General features: G+C 32.3%; 1 protein-coding gene across 1 annotated transcript; it reads left to right on the forward strand.

Annotated features, from left to right (window-relative positions):
- The first annotated feature begins 206 nt into the window (after window positions 1-206).
- LOC107900996 (pectinesterase/pectinesterase inhibitor PPE8B-like) lies at window positions 207-2,867 on the forward strand. Its single transcript, NM_001326895.1, is given in 3 exon segments — window positions 207-507; window positions 623-1,168; window positions 2,170-2,867. Coding segments are annotated over 3 exon segments (1,545 nt in total).
- Window positions 2,868-15,946: the final 13,079 nt, after the last annotated feature.

Raw genomic sequence — 15,946 nt, forward strand, 5'->3', positions numbered from 1 at the left:
TCACCCAAGTCGTCAGTCATCGGTCATCTTCAAGATTCAACTTCCCTCTTTAATTCCTTCACCTTCCTCCCAGCATAACTCCCCACTCTCTCCTCCATAAATATTTATTTACACCTCTCTCTCCCTGCGTCTTCTTCACGACATGCTATCCTTTTTTCTTTAATTTTCAAGTACATTTCTTCATTCTTTTTTTATTGCCCATAAACATGCCAAAATTTTCCTCACCCTCTTCCTATATCTTGCTCTTCTCGCTTGCCCTTTGTTTCTGCTCCAGTTCCAATGCCGGTAGCAGCCATGAATTTCCGGTAAATGTGCCACCTGCTGAGTTTGCAGGCTCTCTAAGGACCACCATTGATGCTATAAGAAAAGTGATCCCTATCGTTTCTCAGTTTGGCAGCTTTTTTGGTGATTTTCGACTTTCTAACGCCATTTCTGATTGCCTTGATCTCTTGGATTTTTCTGCTGATCAACTAAGCTGGTCTCTGTCTGCTTCCCAGAATCCAAATGGTACTTACTCTCCCTTTGTTGCTTTAACTTTTAATCAGAAAGTACTTGTGAGTTGTGATTACATGCAACTTTTGTGGTCTCTCTAGTTAACAGTAATTTCAACTATAATTTGTAGGTAAACACAACAGCACCGGTGATGTAGCTTCTGATTTAAGGACATGGTTGAGTGCTGCAATGGCAAATCAGGAGACATGCATTGAAGGGTTCGAGGGTACAAATGGCATCGCCAAAACAGTAGTAGCAGGGGGTCTGAACCAAGTCACTTCACTGGTCAGTGACCTTCTCACCATGGTGCAACCACCAGGTTCCGATTCCAGATCCAACGGTGACAGGAAAGTTGCAGAGAAGAACCGGTTCCCATCATGGTTCGAAAGGGAAGACCAGAAACTGTTGCAAGCAAACGGGGTAACAGCCGATGCTGTGGTTGCATTAGACGGGACAGGGACCTTCACTAACATAATGGATGCTGTGGCAGCAGCGCCTGATTACAGTATGAACCGGCATGTGATTTACATCAAGAAGGGTTTGTATAAAGAGAATGTGGAAATCAAAAAGAAGAAATGGAACCTGATGATGGTTGGTGATGGAATAAATGGGACAATCATATCAGGGAACCGAAGCTTCGTTGATGGTTGGACCACATTTCGATCAGCAACATTTGGTCAGTATTCTAAATTTAAGCCTTTTTTCTTTAATATTTGTGAAGTGTTTATGACCCAAAGGCATCATGGTTTTCTTGAAATGAGGGAGGAAACCTGAGCCTACCTGACCACACATTATAGTATAAGCAAAATTCAATGCAAGGGTTGCTCACTGCCCTACTGGACCAACTAGCCTACCTCCTTCAGCTCATGGGTTGGGGCCATTATTAACTACAAGTTAGGCTCATTTCATATTAGTTATTTCATTTGTACAGCTCAGGGCCAGACAGATTTTCTTTTTCCATTTTGTACCCCTCCAAAAATTAATAATTCCACATAGAGATAGGCGGCCTGGGCAGCGAAATTACATTTTGATCACTTCAAAAATTAATAATTCAATCCACATGATTAAACTTGGGGAAAGTAATTTTAAGTTAAAATCAACTAAATCAACTCAATCAGTTTAATTGATTTCAATTCAGATAGCTTATGCGTTTGGCAATTATTTCTATCGGTTATCGGTTTTTAAAATTTCAAGCTCAATAACTAAAGTCGGTTATGAAATTTTTTTTACCCGGGTTAGTGATTTGCTTGTAAGAGGACCAAATTGATGAAATTATGTTAAACTAAAATATAGGTATTGGTTGATTGATTCTTAATTTAGTTGGTATCAACGTTGTTTATTATCAATGCAAAAGGATGCGGGTTCGAGCGCACTGAAACGTGTTTATCCTCCTATTTAAGAGTTCGGGAAGGATTGTTAATAATTTTAAGCATTGTATTAATATATATATAAGTACTGATATCAAAATATATATAGGTACTGAATCTCAAGTAGAGAAGAAAATCATAATTTCACCAAAACTATATTAATAAAAATAAGAAAACAAATGAGATAAGAAAAAAAGAAATATCTAGAACTAAATATGCTATGTGAAATATATAGATTTAGGGAAAGAATAAATGATAGGATCATTAATATTCTGATATGCATGGAATGCTTTTGTCCTAAAATTTGCAGCTGTAAGCGGAAGAGGATTCATAGCAAGGGACATAACATTTGAGAACACAGCAGGACCCCAAAAACACCAAGCGGTAGCATTGCGATCGGACTCCGACCTATCAGTTTTCTTCCGATGTGCCATTAAGGGCTACCAAGATTCACTCTACACTCACACAATGCGTCAATTTTTCCGAGAATGTAAGATCACCGGCACCGTGGATTTCATATTTGGTGACGCCTCCGTAGTATTCCAAAACTGTCAAATCCTAGCCAAGCAAGGCCTACCGAACCAGAAGAACACGATCACCGCACAAGGCCGGAAAGACCCGAACCAGCCGACAGGGTTCTCGATCCAATTCTGCAACATCTCAGCTGATGCGGATTTGTTACCTTTCGTTAACTCTACTCCTACATACCTTGGGAGACCCTGGAAGCTGTATTCAAGGACCATAATCATGCAATCCTACATTGGTAATGCTGTAAGGCCACAAGGGTGGCTTGAATGGAACCAAGATTTTGCTTTGGACACATTGTATTATGCTGAATTCATGAATTTTGGGCCTGGAGCTGGCCTTGGTGGCAGGGTTCAATGGCCTGGCTACCATGCATTGAATAACTCGGCTCAAGCTGGTAATTTTACAGTGGCTCGATTGATCGAAGGGGACCTATGGTTACCGTCAACCGGCGTTAAATACACTGCCGGATTGGGAGCATAAATAAGCAATCAACGCAGCTTCAATACTTCATTTATGTTTTTCTAATATAAAATCCCTTTCATATAATACTAGGGAGGTTTTTTTTTTTTCTTTTGTGTAGATTCTTTTTTTTTAATCTATCAGAAATGATGAATGAAATTAATAAAGATTACATTTAATATAATAGTATTTGAACTAATATTAATTTTGAGAGTTGTTTCTTGTATTGGGCCGAGACAGCTTGGTGTTGAGTTTAAGCGTTATATTAACATATTTTACGTTTATTAAGTCAAGTCTGACTTATAATATTATATATTACTATAAATATAAGGAATAAATATTAAAATTATACATGAGCTTTGATAGAATTAGCAACGTTATAGATTAACTTTAATTTGGTGCATTTGTATACATTAAACTTTAATTTGGGTTCAATTTGCACATTTCACTAGCCCCATTGTCCATGTGGCATAATTTCTTGTTAAGTCATATGAAAATTGTTGATGTGGCATTTTATAAAGTTAAAAAATAAAAAAATTATTTAAATTATTTCCACCTAGATAAAAAAATAGATTTTCTGGGGAAAATATGAAACCCTTTTTTCAAGTGTGTTTATTTTTTTAAGACAGGTGAAAATAATTTAAATTTGGTTGTTTGTTAACCTAATAAAATGTCATGTTAGCAATTTACACATGACTTAATAAAAAATTGTGCTACATAGATAACGAGATCAATGAAATGTGAAAATTGAACCAAAATTAAATTTTGATGTATACAAATGCATCAAATTAAGTTGATGTATAACACTTCAAATTCTATTAAAGTTCATGTATAATTTTGGTATTTATCCCTAAATATATTTTTTATGTATTATGAGTTACATAATATATAAATAATAATAATGTAATATATTACAAACATTAAAAACAAGTTAGGCTCAAGCCTTGAATGTTTGAGCTCAAGCCGAAACTATATTTTACGTGGGTCTAATTTTTGTACAAGTTCATTTTTCAGGCCTAATATTTAAGTCCAAATCTTTCCAAATTTTAGGCGGACTTTCGAGTTTGAATGAATAACCCAACCCTAACCAAATTCTACGTTATATTTAACACTTTTTTAAAGTGAGTTGTATTTACCATGTATGAACTAATGATGGTAAAATGCTTTCAAGGTTTTTTTTTTTTAATCTAAAAAATTGTTTTTTATTCTTCAATTGTATTTTTGGCTTTCAAGCAGTTGTAATTGCAATTATAACTATTTATATTTTATAACTTGCTTTATTTGGTGGTATGTTTGATCAAAGTACATTGGTTATTTGCTTGTATCTTTTTTAAGATTTTGTGCAATTAATCTCGTGATTGTAATTGAAGAAGAGATTGGATCAAGTAAGATTTCTTTATAAGGATCCTAATGTAATCTACTTACCTTATATACTAAAATATGCAATCCAAGAAAATAAGGATTGACTTTATGAATATTTATTCTATATTCTTATATTAAAAGTAATTGATTTGATGAGATTTTGACAGATCAAGATGAATTAAAGTTCAGTTTGTGAAGCTAGATTCATGCTCTAAATATGAAAACTTTATTCAACCTCAGAAGAGGTTATTGTGTTAGAGCTATTATGAAAGTAATGACAAAAGCAATTACAACTGCACTTGGCACTGATTAAAAATTATAATTTACTTTATTTGGAGTTGCATACTTTTGAACCAAAATAGATGGACCATGACTTAAATAATATCATGGACGTTTGCTAACCCATGTTTGAAAACCAATCATGTGGAGCAATAAATCCTTAAAGATTGGTTGATCCAAATCAAACAAATCGAATCCCTTGATTTGTGAAGATTAAATTGAAGATATATCGTATAGATCTTTGATTTATTTTGAACTTTATGAGGATATTTGTAAAGTCTTTTTATAAGACTATTTTATGGGGTCTTGATTGTATTTGAAAAATATCTGAACAAGCTTTAAACTATTATATAATAGAGGCGTGTGTAAATTAGAAAATGAGGAAGAGAGTGAGCATGTATTTTATTTGGTAAGTAATTTGTTAGTGTGCATTTTTGTAAGTAAAACAATTAAGTCACTTGGGTTTACAAACTTAGTGGAGAGATTTAATTATTAAGTGCAAAAGTGTGGTTATTATATCGGTATCGGTAAGACTTAAACCACTACTTACATGAGGTTAAAATAATAAATTATCACTTGTATAAGGTTAAAGATAGTAAATTATCTCTCAAGAAACTCCACAAATGTAAGGAAAATTGAGTTGCGTTTATTTTTTTACATTTCTCATGGTACTCCTCTTAACCTTGCTCATAAAGATTACCTGAATTTTCAAAAAAGATTAAATATAAAATTAGTACTTGAATTTATCCACTTCTCTCATATTGGTACTTATGGGTTTTTTATCTCAAATTAATACCCAAACTTTTTTTTTCCGTCAACTAAATCGATACCCAAGTCTAACGGCATTAAATTCAGGACACGTGGCACTCTAAAATGAATACACATGGCAATGATGATTTATCATTTAAAAATTTTAAAAATATATTAGAAAATTAAAAAAAATCTTTTGACTCTTCTTCTTCCTCTTCTTCTTCTTCTTCTTCTTCTTCTTCTTCTTCTTCTTTTGTATACTCTCTCACACACTTCTTTTTTTTTTTAAATACTTTGTATTCTCATCTCTCTCCCCTATAGTTTTCAAGTCACTAAACCCACACAATAAATCACAAATTACAATACATTTCTCTATTCCATTCATATATAAAAGCAACAACAACAATTCACATTAATTAACCCTTTGTCTTTTTTGTTTAATTTTTTTAATCCTAAAATTTGAATTTTCCTTTTAGTGTTTCATTCAAGATTCGCGGGAAGAACGTGAGAATTTTATATCTTCATTATATGAATCGTATTTTTAACATTTTCAATATTGAATTCAAGTGCAATTGGTTGCTGTAATTGTTTTGAAATTAGGGTAAGTGATTGGGTTTTAAATCTAGCTGGGGGCTTTGTTTTGGTGTGAAAATCAGGGTTTGGATACAGAGAAGGGGGAAGGAAGATGATAATCAAACAAACTGGGAATCTTGAAATGCGGAGTATGAAACGGTGTAAGATGGAAAGAGAGGGCTACGATGATTGTGGGAAGAAGAGATACTTTATGGTTATGATGGTAATCCGAAGAGATTGAAATTGAACAGTTATTAATCATATGGCGAGGTTATTGCTTGGCACCCTTTTGAGTTTTGGGTCATCGAACATACCCAAAATCGATGAATAGGAATAAGAGAATGTTAGTCATGAAGTTTCTCCATTGAAAACTGGGGTTAGTGAGGATGATATTGTTGTCAAAACCAGGATTTACTTTTGAGAGCTACACTGGTGTCATTTCCAAGCCAAAAAGGAGGCCAATCGGAGGAAAAAGAAAGAAGAAGAGAAAAGAAATTAATTACTGGGCAAAAAGTTGAGGGAGAAAAGTCAAAAGAAAAAAAGTATTTTTTTTAATTTTTTCTAGATTTTGATATCAGCATGACATCATTTATGTCACGTGTCACAATCTTATTATGACACATGTCTTAAGCTTAACGGCGTTAGACTCAGGTACCGATTTAATTGACTGGAAAAAATTTAGGTACCAATCTAGGACAAAAAAATCATAATCAATTTGGGAGAAGTGGATAAGTTCGGGTACCAATTTTATATTTAATCCTTTTAAAAATGAATTTTTATAATAAAAAAATCAAATAATTAATTTAACTTAAAAAGTTGACATTGTATATTTTCTATTTGATATTGGTTGACACGGGTATATAAGTCATGTTATACAGTTGAATAACAAGCCTTCAATTATCTAGTTCTAGATAATTTGCGCGCTTGGGAGTCCCTGATGATTAAATAAACCAAGATTTTACCATGACTGCAATTTTAGAAAGACACGAAAGCGAAAGCCTATAGGGTTGCTTCTGTAACTGGATAACCAACACTGAAAACCGTCTTTACATCGGATGGTTTGGTGTTTTGATGATCCCTACCTTATTGACCGCAACTTTTGTATTCATTATCGCCTTCATTGCTACTCCTCCAGTAGATATTGATGGTATTCATGAACCTGTTTCTAGATCTCTACTTTACAGAAACAATATTATTTTTAGTGTCATTGTTCGCACTAGTTTTTCTTTTACCCACATTTTATTCCAGCCGGTTTATGAGTCCATATGGCTAATAAAAGATATATTATGTTTTAAAAAATAAACATAGATTGGTGTAATAAGAGATTATAATAGTTGTATGCAAGGTGCAAACCAGCAATCCAATTAAGTGGATAACCTGATGTTTAAACATATCTAAGCACAAAATGTCGAAAAAGAATCAACGCATGTGATTAATATTATTTTTAAATATGAAATGCAATTCACCTTGTCCCGTGACTACCCATATGCCAAGCCTCAACTTGCAACCTTTATTGTGTCTTCATTATTAAACAAAATTAGGAATTTCATTTATATATTAATATTTTTAAATTTTTAATTGCTTTATCTTTTATATTTTAAAATTTTAGTTTAATTTTTAATATTAGTTTCTTTAAATTTGTTGATATGATATTTTGAAATAAAAAAATTTACTCATTTGAAAGCCATGTGATTAAAAAAAAGATATTGTAATTAACTTGAATTTAACAAAAAAATTTAACAATATTAATAGTAGATTCTAAATTTTGAAATTTGAAAAGAAAAGGGCCAAAATTCTTAGAAATACAAGTAAAGGGACTAAATTCCTTATTTTTCAAAAGAACTAAAAGCATATTTTAACCTTTAAAAAATTAATGTTAAATTTAATCCTTGATGTTTATTCGTTTTGTTACTTTAAACCTTTTTTTTTCACTTTCACCGCAATCTTTAAAATTCAATCAATTTTGTTTTTTTGATGACAAAACTATTTGAACTATTGAAAATTTAGTAGTGCTATCTTAGTAGTAGCATACATGTATTTTATTGATGATATAGATTTTTTTTTCAAAAATTATAATTTTTTAAAAATAATTTTATATTTTTTTTAAAATTTTTATAAAGTACGTCCTTAAGATTTTAATATTTGAATAAGCTTATTTGTCCAAAAAAGTAATAATTTAACTAAATTTAAAAGGTTAAATGCAAAAGTGATTAAAAAAATTAGGGCCAAATGGAAAAAGGGTAAAACCTTAAAAGTTAAATCTATCCTCATGCCAAAAAAATAGCAAACTCAAAGTTGTGTATGTAATTTGCCAGCGGGTTGATTACATCTAGACTTAGATCAAAAAAAATAGCAAACTCAAAGTTGTGTATGTAATTTGCCAGCAGGTTGATTACATCTAGACTTATCAAAGATTAAAAGCTACATTAAATTTGAAGATTTTGTATGAAATTTAAAATGGTTTGGTTAAAAATATTAAGCTTCAAAATGAACTCGAATAAAAAAAATTAGATCTATTTAAAATATAAATTAAACTTGAGCTTTAATATTCAAAGCTCAAGCCTCATTCAGCCTAACCTGTTTTCAAGTTTATAATAATTTTTATTTTCTTTTATATATATATATTATGTAATCTATATCATAAAAAAATTAAATATACTACACTATAAATATTTAAAAAATGTTAAGTTGGTTTATATTTAAACATTTAACAAAAGAAATATATATAATGGTATATATGATACGGGAAGAAGCCCACTTACATCGATGTAAAATTAAAGTGGTTTTGCACTCTTCTGTAACTTTTTTATACAAATGATATTTTAACAATTCAACCGTCATATTTAATGTTCCATTCACATAGATCATGCATAAATTTTGGTATAAATTAAAATTTTATTACTATTTGTTTTGGGTTAAAAAAACTCTTAATCATTAAATATATATTAATATATACAACATTTTAGACCGACATGATAGAGATATCGAATCGATTTAGAAATTTACATGCATGACAAGTACAAATATCTTAATAAATTCAATGGTTGGATTGTTAAAATATCAATCGTATAAAAAGTTATGAAAGAGTGTAAAATCACTTTAATCGTGCATCGGTGTAAGTAGATTCCTTCTCATATGATATATATAATATTACTAAATATTAAATAAAAATAATTATATTTTAAAAATAATAATATGGGTGACCTAAACTTGTTTGGGTTAGCAATTTGCAAATATACGCGAACTTAAGTAAAGTTTGAGATCCATATCTTAGGTCAAGTAGGCTTAGACAACCATGTATGATATTGTTACCATATATCGGTCTACTTGAACCCAACTTGACCCATGAACACCTCTAATTGTATCAAACATCTTTAAAGTATGACTTAAAACTATAAAATAAGGTTGTTCAATCGGACTGGACCGACCGGTCAAACAGGTTGGATTGAGAACTAGTTGAGGTACCACTTCGGAGAAAGGTATTGAACTGGTTGACTCAAAAACTGATACAAGCCGATTGAACCATATTTTTAATTTATTTTTTTTATTTTTTATGAATTTTTAACAATTTATTTAATCAAACGGGTTGAATTGATTGGACCGATTAGATCAACGAATCCATGGCTTGATCTATTTGATCAACGGTACAATTTTGAGAACCTTGCTTTAAACATTTTAATTAAATCCTCAAAGTATCAATACTACAACAATAACTTTCTTCTCTCAACTTAGCCATTAAATGCTAATCGAATATGACATATAGTCTATTACAAAACATAGATTAAATTTTAAACACTTATGTACCTTTGTATAGACAACTTATAAATGAAGTGTTAAAAGAAATAGCCCTTTTAATTTTTAAGATGTCATATTTAAGTAATTCATTCAATCGGTATACATATTTAAAATTTGATCCACCTATTTTTATATGCCTCGTGTTAAATCCAAGCTAACATTTAACTTCCAAACTCACTTGTAGGGTGGTAGAAGGATTTGATTGATAAGATACTGAAAATTTTTAAGACTCAATTAGAACATTTTAAAATTTGAGAACCAATTTAGAACCTGAATCATAATTTGGGGGTACATTTTGCAATTAACCCATTTGTTTGCCAACAACTCCGAAGTCTTGCCATCGATTAGAGTGCCCAAATTGAGCCATTCTAGTTAACTTGAATTTTGGAAAATGGGGTTTATAGTTTCATTGTAGAGTTTTAGCCCCAAGAAAGAAGAAAACAAAAACTATGAATTCTTGAAATTGGCTTGTTACATTAGGGTGGCAAAAAAGGGGAAACAGAAGGAGCAGTGCCAGTACTGAATTATTGAGATCCAGGCGAAGAAAAATGGCTACCCATTCAAAAGCCCTCACCTAAATTATTTGTTTGTATTTATTCATACCCCAATAAACTTTTCTCATTCATTAACCAATCAAATTACAAATAAGGGAAGAAATTAACTAACAATTTCCTTTGCGTCTTGAATCCAATTTGGCAGATATGAAATACCCTAGCTTTCCTGAAAAATTAAAGTTTGATTCCTATAGCATACATTTAAAGTAAGGAAAAGAAACCCCAGTTTAAACTCAATCATTAAATTATTTCAATTTTATTGAATATTGAATTACTTTTTTAAGAATAAACATGTCTTTAAATTCATACATAATTATACTTTCACTCATGCACCTTTCAATAAAATATCCAATGATTATAGGAACACGGGAAGCCCAACCATAAGGTCTAGTTAGGAGAGTGTTTCGTCTAAACATTCTATCACAACAGACAAACCCGCACAATCTTCAAAAGACCGCGTCAATTGTTTTCTAAATCGTTTTGCAAAACCTTTTTTTAACTATGGGGAAGAATTTTTAATAGCACCTGTCAATTTATCACATCTTCAACTTGACAAAAACCTCTTTTAGTCCCTTCAATTCGACTGAACAGTACCCTTGATTAGTATCCACCACTCTACCACCCGTACTTAAGGAGTAAGGTACTAAATGGTTGGGACCCCGACCATGCTAGAATCTTATAAATACCCCTCCTCGACACTAGGGCAAGGGGAGAGAGATATGCAATTCACATTGTCTACACTCTACTCAAACTCAACCCCAACTTTTTAAGTCACTATTCCTTGTGGCTCTTTGGACCATCTACAGTGTGAACCACCTCAATTCTAGTGACTATTTACACCACCTATGGTGCAAACCGCTGCCATTGTATTGTTCTACACCTTGTATAACTTAATTAGTATAAGAATTAGCATCCCTTACAATGTCAATCGCCGCCATTGTATTGCCCTTCTCTAAGTCTAAAGAGAATTGTCAGTTGGATCGTTTTAGCCAATCATTCTCCAACGATAGATGATCAAGCCTCAAAGACAACTCTAAATAAGTAACCCTCTGATCAAAAGGCAACCAAATATCTTCTTCTACTACTAGGAAGTAGAGGAAGGGCATTGCCTTGAGCGTTACCCATATAAACAACTCTAAGAAGAACCTCCGCCAAGATTAAAACAAGGGCTTAGTGAATAGAAGTCATGCTTTCTGTCAAAAGAAAACAATGTGATAAATACAATAAAAAGCATAAGATTCTACAAAAAAAGATTCCATAAACCTACATCAGAAGCCTTTATAGAATTTGCCATGGGACTATTTACAAGATTTCTCACAGGATATTCGATGAATGGAGGATCGACATTCGAGTGTTTATGCACATATTGGTGAATGAAATCAATAGATTCTTCCTGCTCACCAAGCATTAGCTTCACCAAAAGGCCCTCACCATGCCAGGGCCACGCCATATGAGATAAGGGTGGAACAACAATATTTGGAATGTTAAGGAATTCCACATTCTCCTCTAGAGTTGTGCCATTATGGTTACGCTTTTTGAAACAAAATCTCTAAAATTTACTTAAAAGACCATACATCCCTAAACTTAACATCAATGGTTCTTAAGCGATGGTATTGATCCTATGTGAAGGGAAGAGTAGAAAGCCTCGCACACATAAGAATAGACCATCTTAGAGGAAAAGAGAAATCCCCCACCTTATTTTTTATTAGGATGTATTTGTGGGAATAAAATACAACATTTTTTTGTAGAATTGATACACTTTGGTTTCATCATTATCGCTACCATGTGCCTAAAATTGACCTATGCCAAAAAAAATCCTCAAAAGTGAAGGCAAGCAAATTCCCAAAGCTATTTGAAGAAGGTTCCTCTCAACAGTTCTTGTAATCTAAAAAATACAACATTAATAGGAGCCAAGAAGTCATTGATAATTGTCTAATGGCAAAGTAGTATAATTAAAGTATTTCTACAAATCAAGGATTAAGGGGCAAATGGAACCTTGCTTTACATAGTTGCAAAAGGAGATAAAAAGCCTCTCCTGTTGGTCGTAACTTTGCTCATTTGATGAAACCTTGATGGAACAAAAATGCCATATCTATAGTGATATGATTTTAAATACCACAACAACAACATGCCGATCATCCCCTCCATGATTGTGGTACATAAAAATTCATCACCTTCCACTAGAGAATCATCCATTAGGGACCTTATAAGATTGGCAGTCATTTTGAAGTGGAAAAAAAAAGCGAGAGATAAGAAAAAAATTTAACTTTTCAACAAAGAACAATAAAAATGAGTTGAAAGCAAAAGAAGACAAACTAGCACGAAAGAACATTGATCCTAAAGTCCTAAATATGCCTATTTATAGGTGTCTAGATGGGAAAATGAAGTGACACTTCAAAAAAAAATGACAACAACGAAGAAACAACACACTCCAACAAACCTCCAATCGAAGGTCAATGGCATGTATAAAGGCAATTAATATGATGGCACAATCATCGGAGTGACAATAATGACACTTTAAAACCCTTCACAAGCCTTGCTAAGGATTCTTAGTGAGCTTCACCAGCAAATTGGCCCAAAATAAGTCACTTTATAACCAACCTTTCATCTAGGGGCAATTGTTATACCCTATAACACCCTTGCACCCCTTGCTAAACTACTGTTATCTCAGAAGAATCAATTCAAAATTGCCGATAGGGAGGTTGAATTGGCCTTTGAGAAATTGAGGTGGAAGAAATGAAAAATATGCAACACAGAACACAAAGATTTATAGTGGTTCGGCCTCAATTGCCTATTCCACTACCTTAGCTTACAACAACTAAGGATTTTCCCAAATTCACTAATTTGGCAACCTTTAAAGACAAGGTTTAACCTTACAATCTCTCTTAAGATTTATGCTCTAAAATCTTAAGATACAACTCCCTTAAGGTTTATACTCAAACCTTAAGAATTAACCCTCTCTCAAAGAGAAACAAATAAGCAAACAAAGAAACAATCCTTATAAGATTAGGATGTTTTCCAATTAAGCACAAATACAAAGAAGAACACTTGAGCTAAATGAATACAATGAAAGCTCACAAGTGTTTACAAGAAAAGGTATGAAAGAATTAAGCTCTAGGTTGTTTTGATTGATCTTTAAGCTTTGCACATGTTTCTTGTTGTTGCTAAACCTTTGGAAGATGGTATTTATACATTCTAATTAATTTCCAATCATTATGGTTGTTGTAGAAGTGAATGTAATGGTTGGGGATGAAATACCAGGTCATTAACTTCACCTACAGCAATGAGTATCGATACCTACTAAAAGGGTATCGATATTTTTTTATAATTAATGTTGATTTCAGTGACCGTTGGAGCAGGAATATCAATACCATAGGAAATATATCGATACCTTAAGAAAAGTTTCGATACTAGATCGATACCTACCAGGGCTTGAAAGTGGCAGAATGTCAATTTGGTATCGATTATCAGAGGGGTATCAATATCTTGTAAAATATCTATACTTAGACAAAAAGTATCGATATACTTTTTTGTCTTAGAGCAATTCTAACTTGTTCGAAAATGGTTAAAACATATTTGAAAATGTTTGACTTAAATGAAACCATTTCAACTTGATTTTTATGAAATTTCTCAACTTTAATTTTATTCAAAAACACTTTAATTTCTTATATCAAAACATATTATCCAATAAGGCTTAGTTTAACAATCTCCCTTTTTTTGATAAAACAAAACATTTTGTAACTTTATTTTTGAATAGGTTGCTCCCCCTTAATAAAAGTCATTTCTTAATTTCTTATATCAAAACATATTACCCAATAAGGCTTAACAACTACCCAATGACTATAGGAACACAACGAAGCCCAACAATATGGCCTTCTTAAAACTGCATCTTGCCTAAACACCCCATTACAATGAGCATGCCTGCACAATCCTCAAAAGATAAATGGGGAAAAATTCTTGACAGCAGTTGTCAATCTATCACGTCCCGAACCTGATGGACACCTCATCTAGTCCCTTCAAGTAGCTCTTTGGAACAAAGATCTCTCCTTCTTTCTTTTGAGGTATGGTTGGACCATCCATGATGATGTCCCACACAGCATAACCATTGGCTTTTATAAACAAGGTCATTCTATTCTTCCAATGAGAATAATTTGCACCATTGAAATAAGGAGGTCTATTGATGGATTGAGACTCACCAAGGAATATTGACCCAGAAGTAGATCTCATTGTTGTAGAATGAGTTGATGATCGTTTTAAGCTTCTCCGAGAATCTTCTCTTGGTTGTTAAATCGCCTTTAGAGGCTACCTTTGATACCAATTGTTAGTTCGGAAGGATCAACTCAAAATCGTCGATAGGGAGGTTGAAAATATTTAACTTAATTGAAACAATTTCAACTTGATTTTTATGAAATTGCTCAAATTTAATTTTATTCAAAAACACTTTAATTTCTTATATCAAAACATATTACCCAATAAGGCTTAACAACTACCCAATGACTATAGGAACACAACGAAGCCCAACAATATGGCCTTCTTAAAACTGCATCTTGCCTAAACACCCCATTACAATGAGCATGCCTGCACAATCCTCAAAAGATAAATGGGGAAAAATTCTTGACAGCAGTTGTCAATCTATCACGTCCCGAACCTGATGGACACCTCATCTAGTCCCTTCAAGTAGACTCCAACAATATCATTGACTGACATCAGCACTTTATTTTTGAATAGGTTGCTCCCCCTTAATAAAAGTCATTTCCAATTTAAGCTCCCCCTAGATAAAAATCATTTTGAATTTAAGGCATAAAGATTTGGAGCATAAAAATTTGAAATAAGCTCAAATTTGACATTCATTTTGCTTTGAAAACATATTCACTAAAATTGACATATAAGCAATCAATCAACCATAAAATTTACCTTTCTCTTCTCCCCCTTTTTGTTATATAAAAAAATCAAGTAAAACTTAAGAGGAAAAGAATGTGGTTAGTCCAAAGATAGATATATTAAAAATAAAGAACAAATGAACTACCATACCAAATAACATTAAGGTGCAATCACATAGAATTTGCATTTGTTCACCTTGAAGCAATGCATCTTACCTACAAACATAGAATTAAGTTTTTGGTACCCAATTTCTTTTTGGTCCATAATCATTAGTCTTCAAAATCCTAGTCCCTTTAGGTATCCATTTTGAAAGAGCTTCATTGCCTTGAGTAGCACTAAGTCCTTTAAGGACCTATACACTCTTAATAAGTTTTTCCTTGTAAAATCTTAAGGAACTTCTATGTTTATAGAAAGTAAAACTATTTTTAACAAAGTTTTATTTTGAATTTTCTCATTTTTCATAAACTTTGTTAGAGTGAGCTTTTTCACTCTTAAGCAACTCAAGTTATTTTTTATGATCCTCATGAACTTTTGAAAGTAAATTATGCAAGTCTAAACTTTTCATTTCAAGGTCATTAATAATTTCTTACATTTTGTTTACTTTCTCTTCAAGTTCATGATTGGTTTTGGAAAGTAAGTCATTTTCATTTCTCAATTTTAAAACATTTTTCTTGTGTTTTGACATCATTACTTCAAATTTCAAACCCAATTCATCATAGGCATCTTGAAACTCATTAAAAGAATAATCATTTAAAGTAGATGAATTAGAAGTTACCTTAGGATCATTGATGGCCATAAGGCATAAGTTGGCTACTTCATCATCGGATGAATCTTTATCACTCCAAGCAGCAACATAGGTCTTTAGTTTGCTAGACCCCTTCCTTTTAAGTTGAGGACAATCATACT

The sequence above is a fragment of the Gossypium hirsutum genome, chromosome D06 (assembly GCF_007990345.1).
Source record: "Gossypium hirsutum isolate 1008001.06 chromosome D06, Gossypium_hirsutum_v2.1, whole genome shotgun sequence".
Lineage (NCBI taxonomy): Eukaryota > Viridiplantae > Streptophyta > Magnoliopsida > Malvales > Malvaceae > Gossypium > Gossypium hirsutum.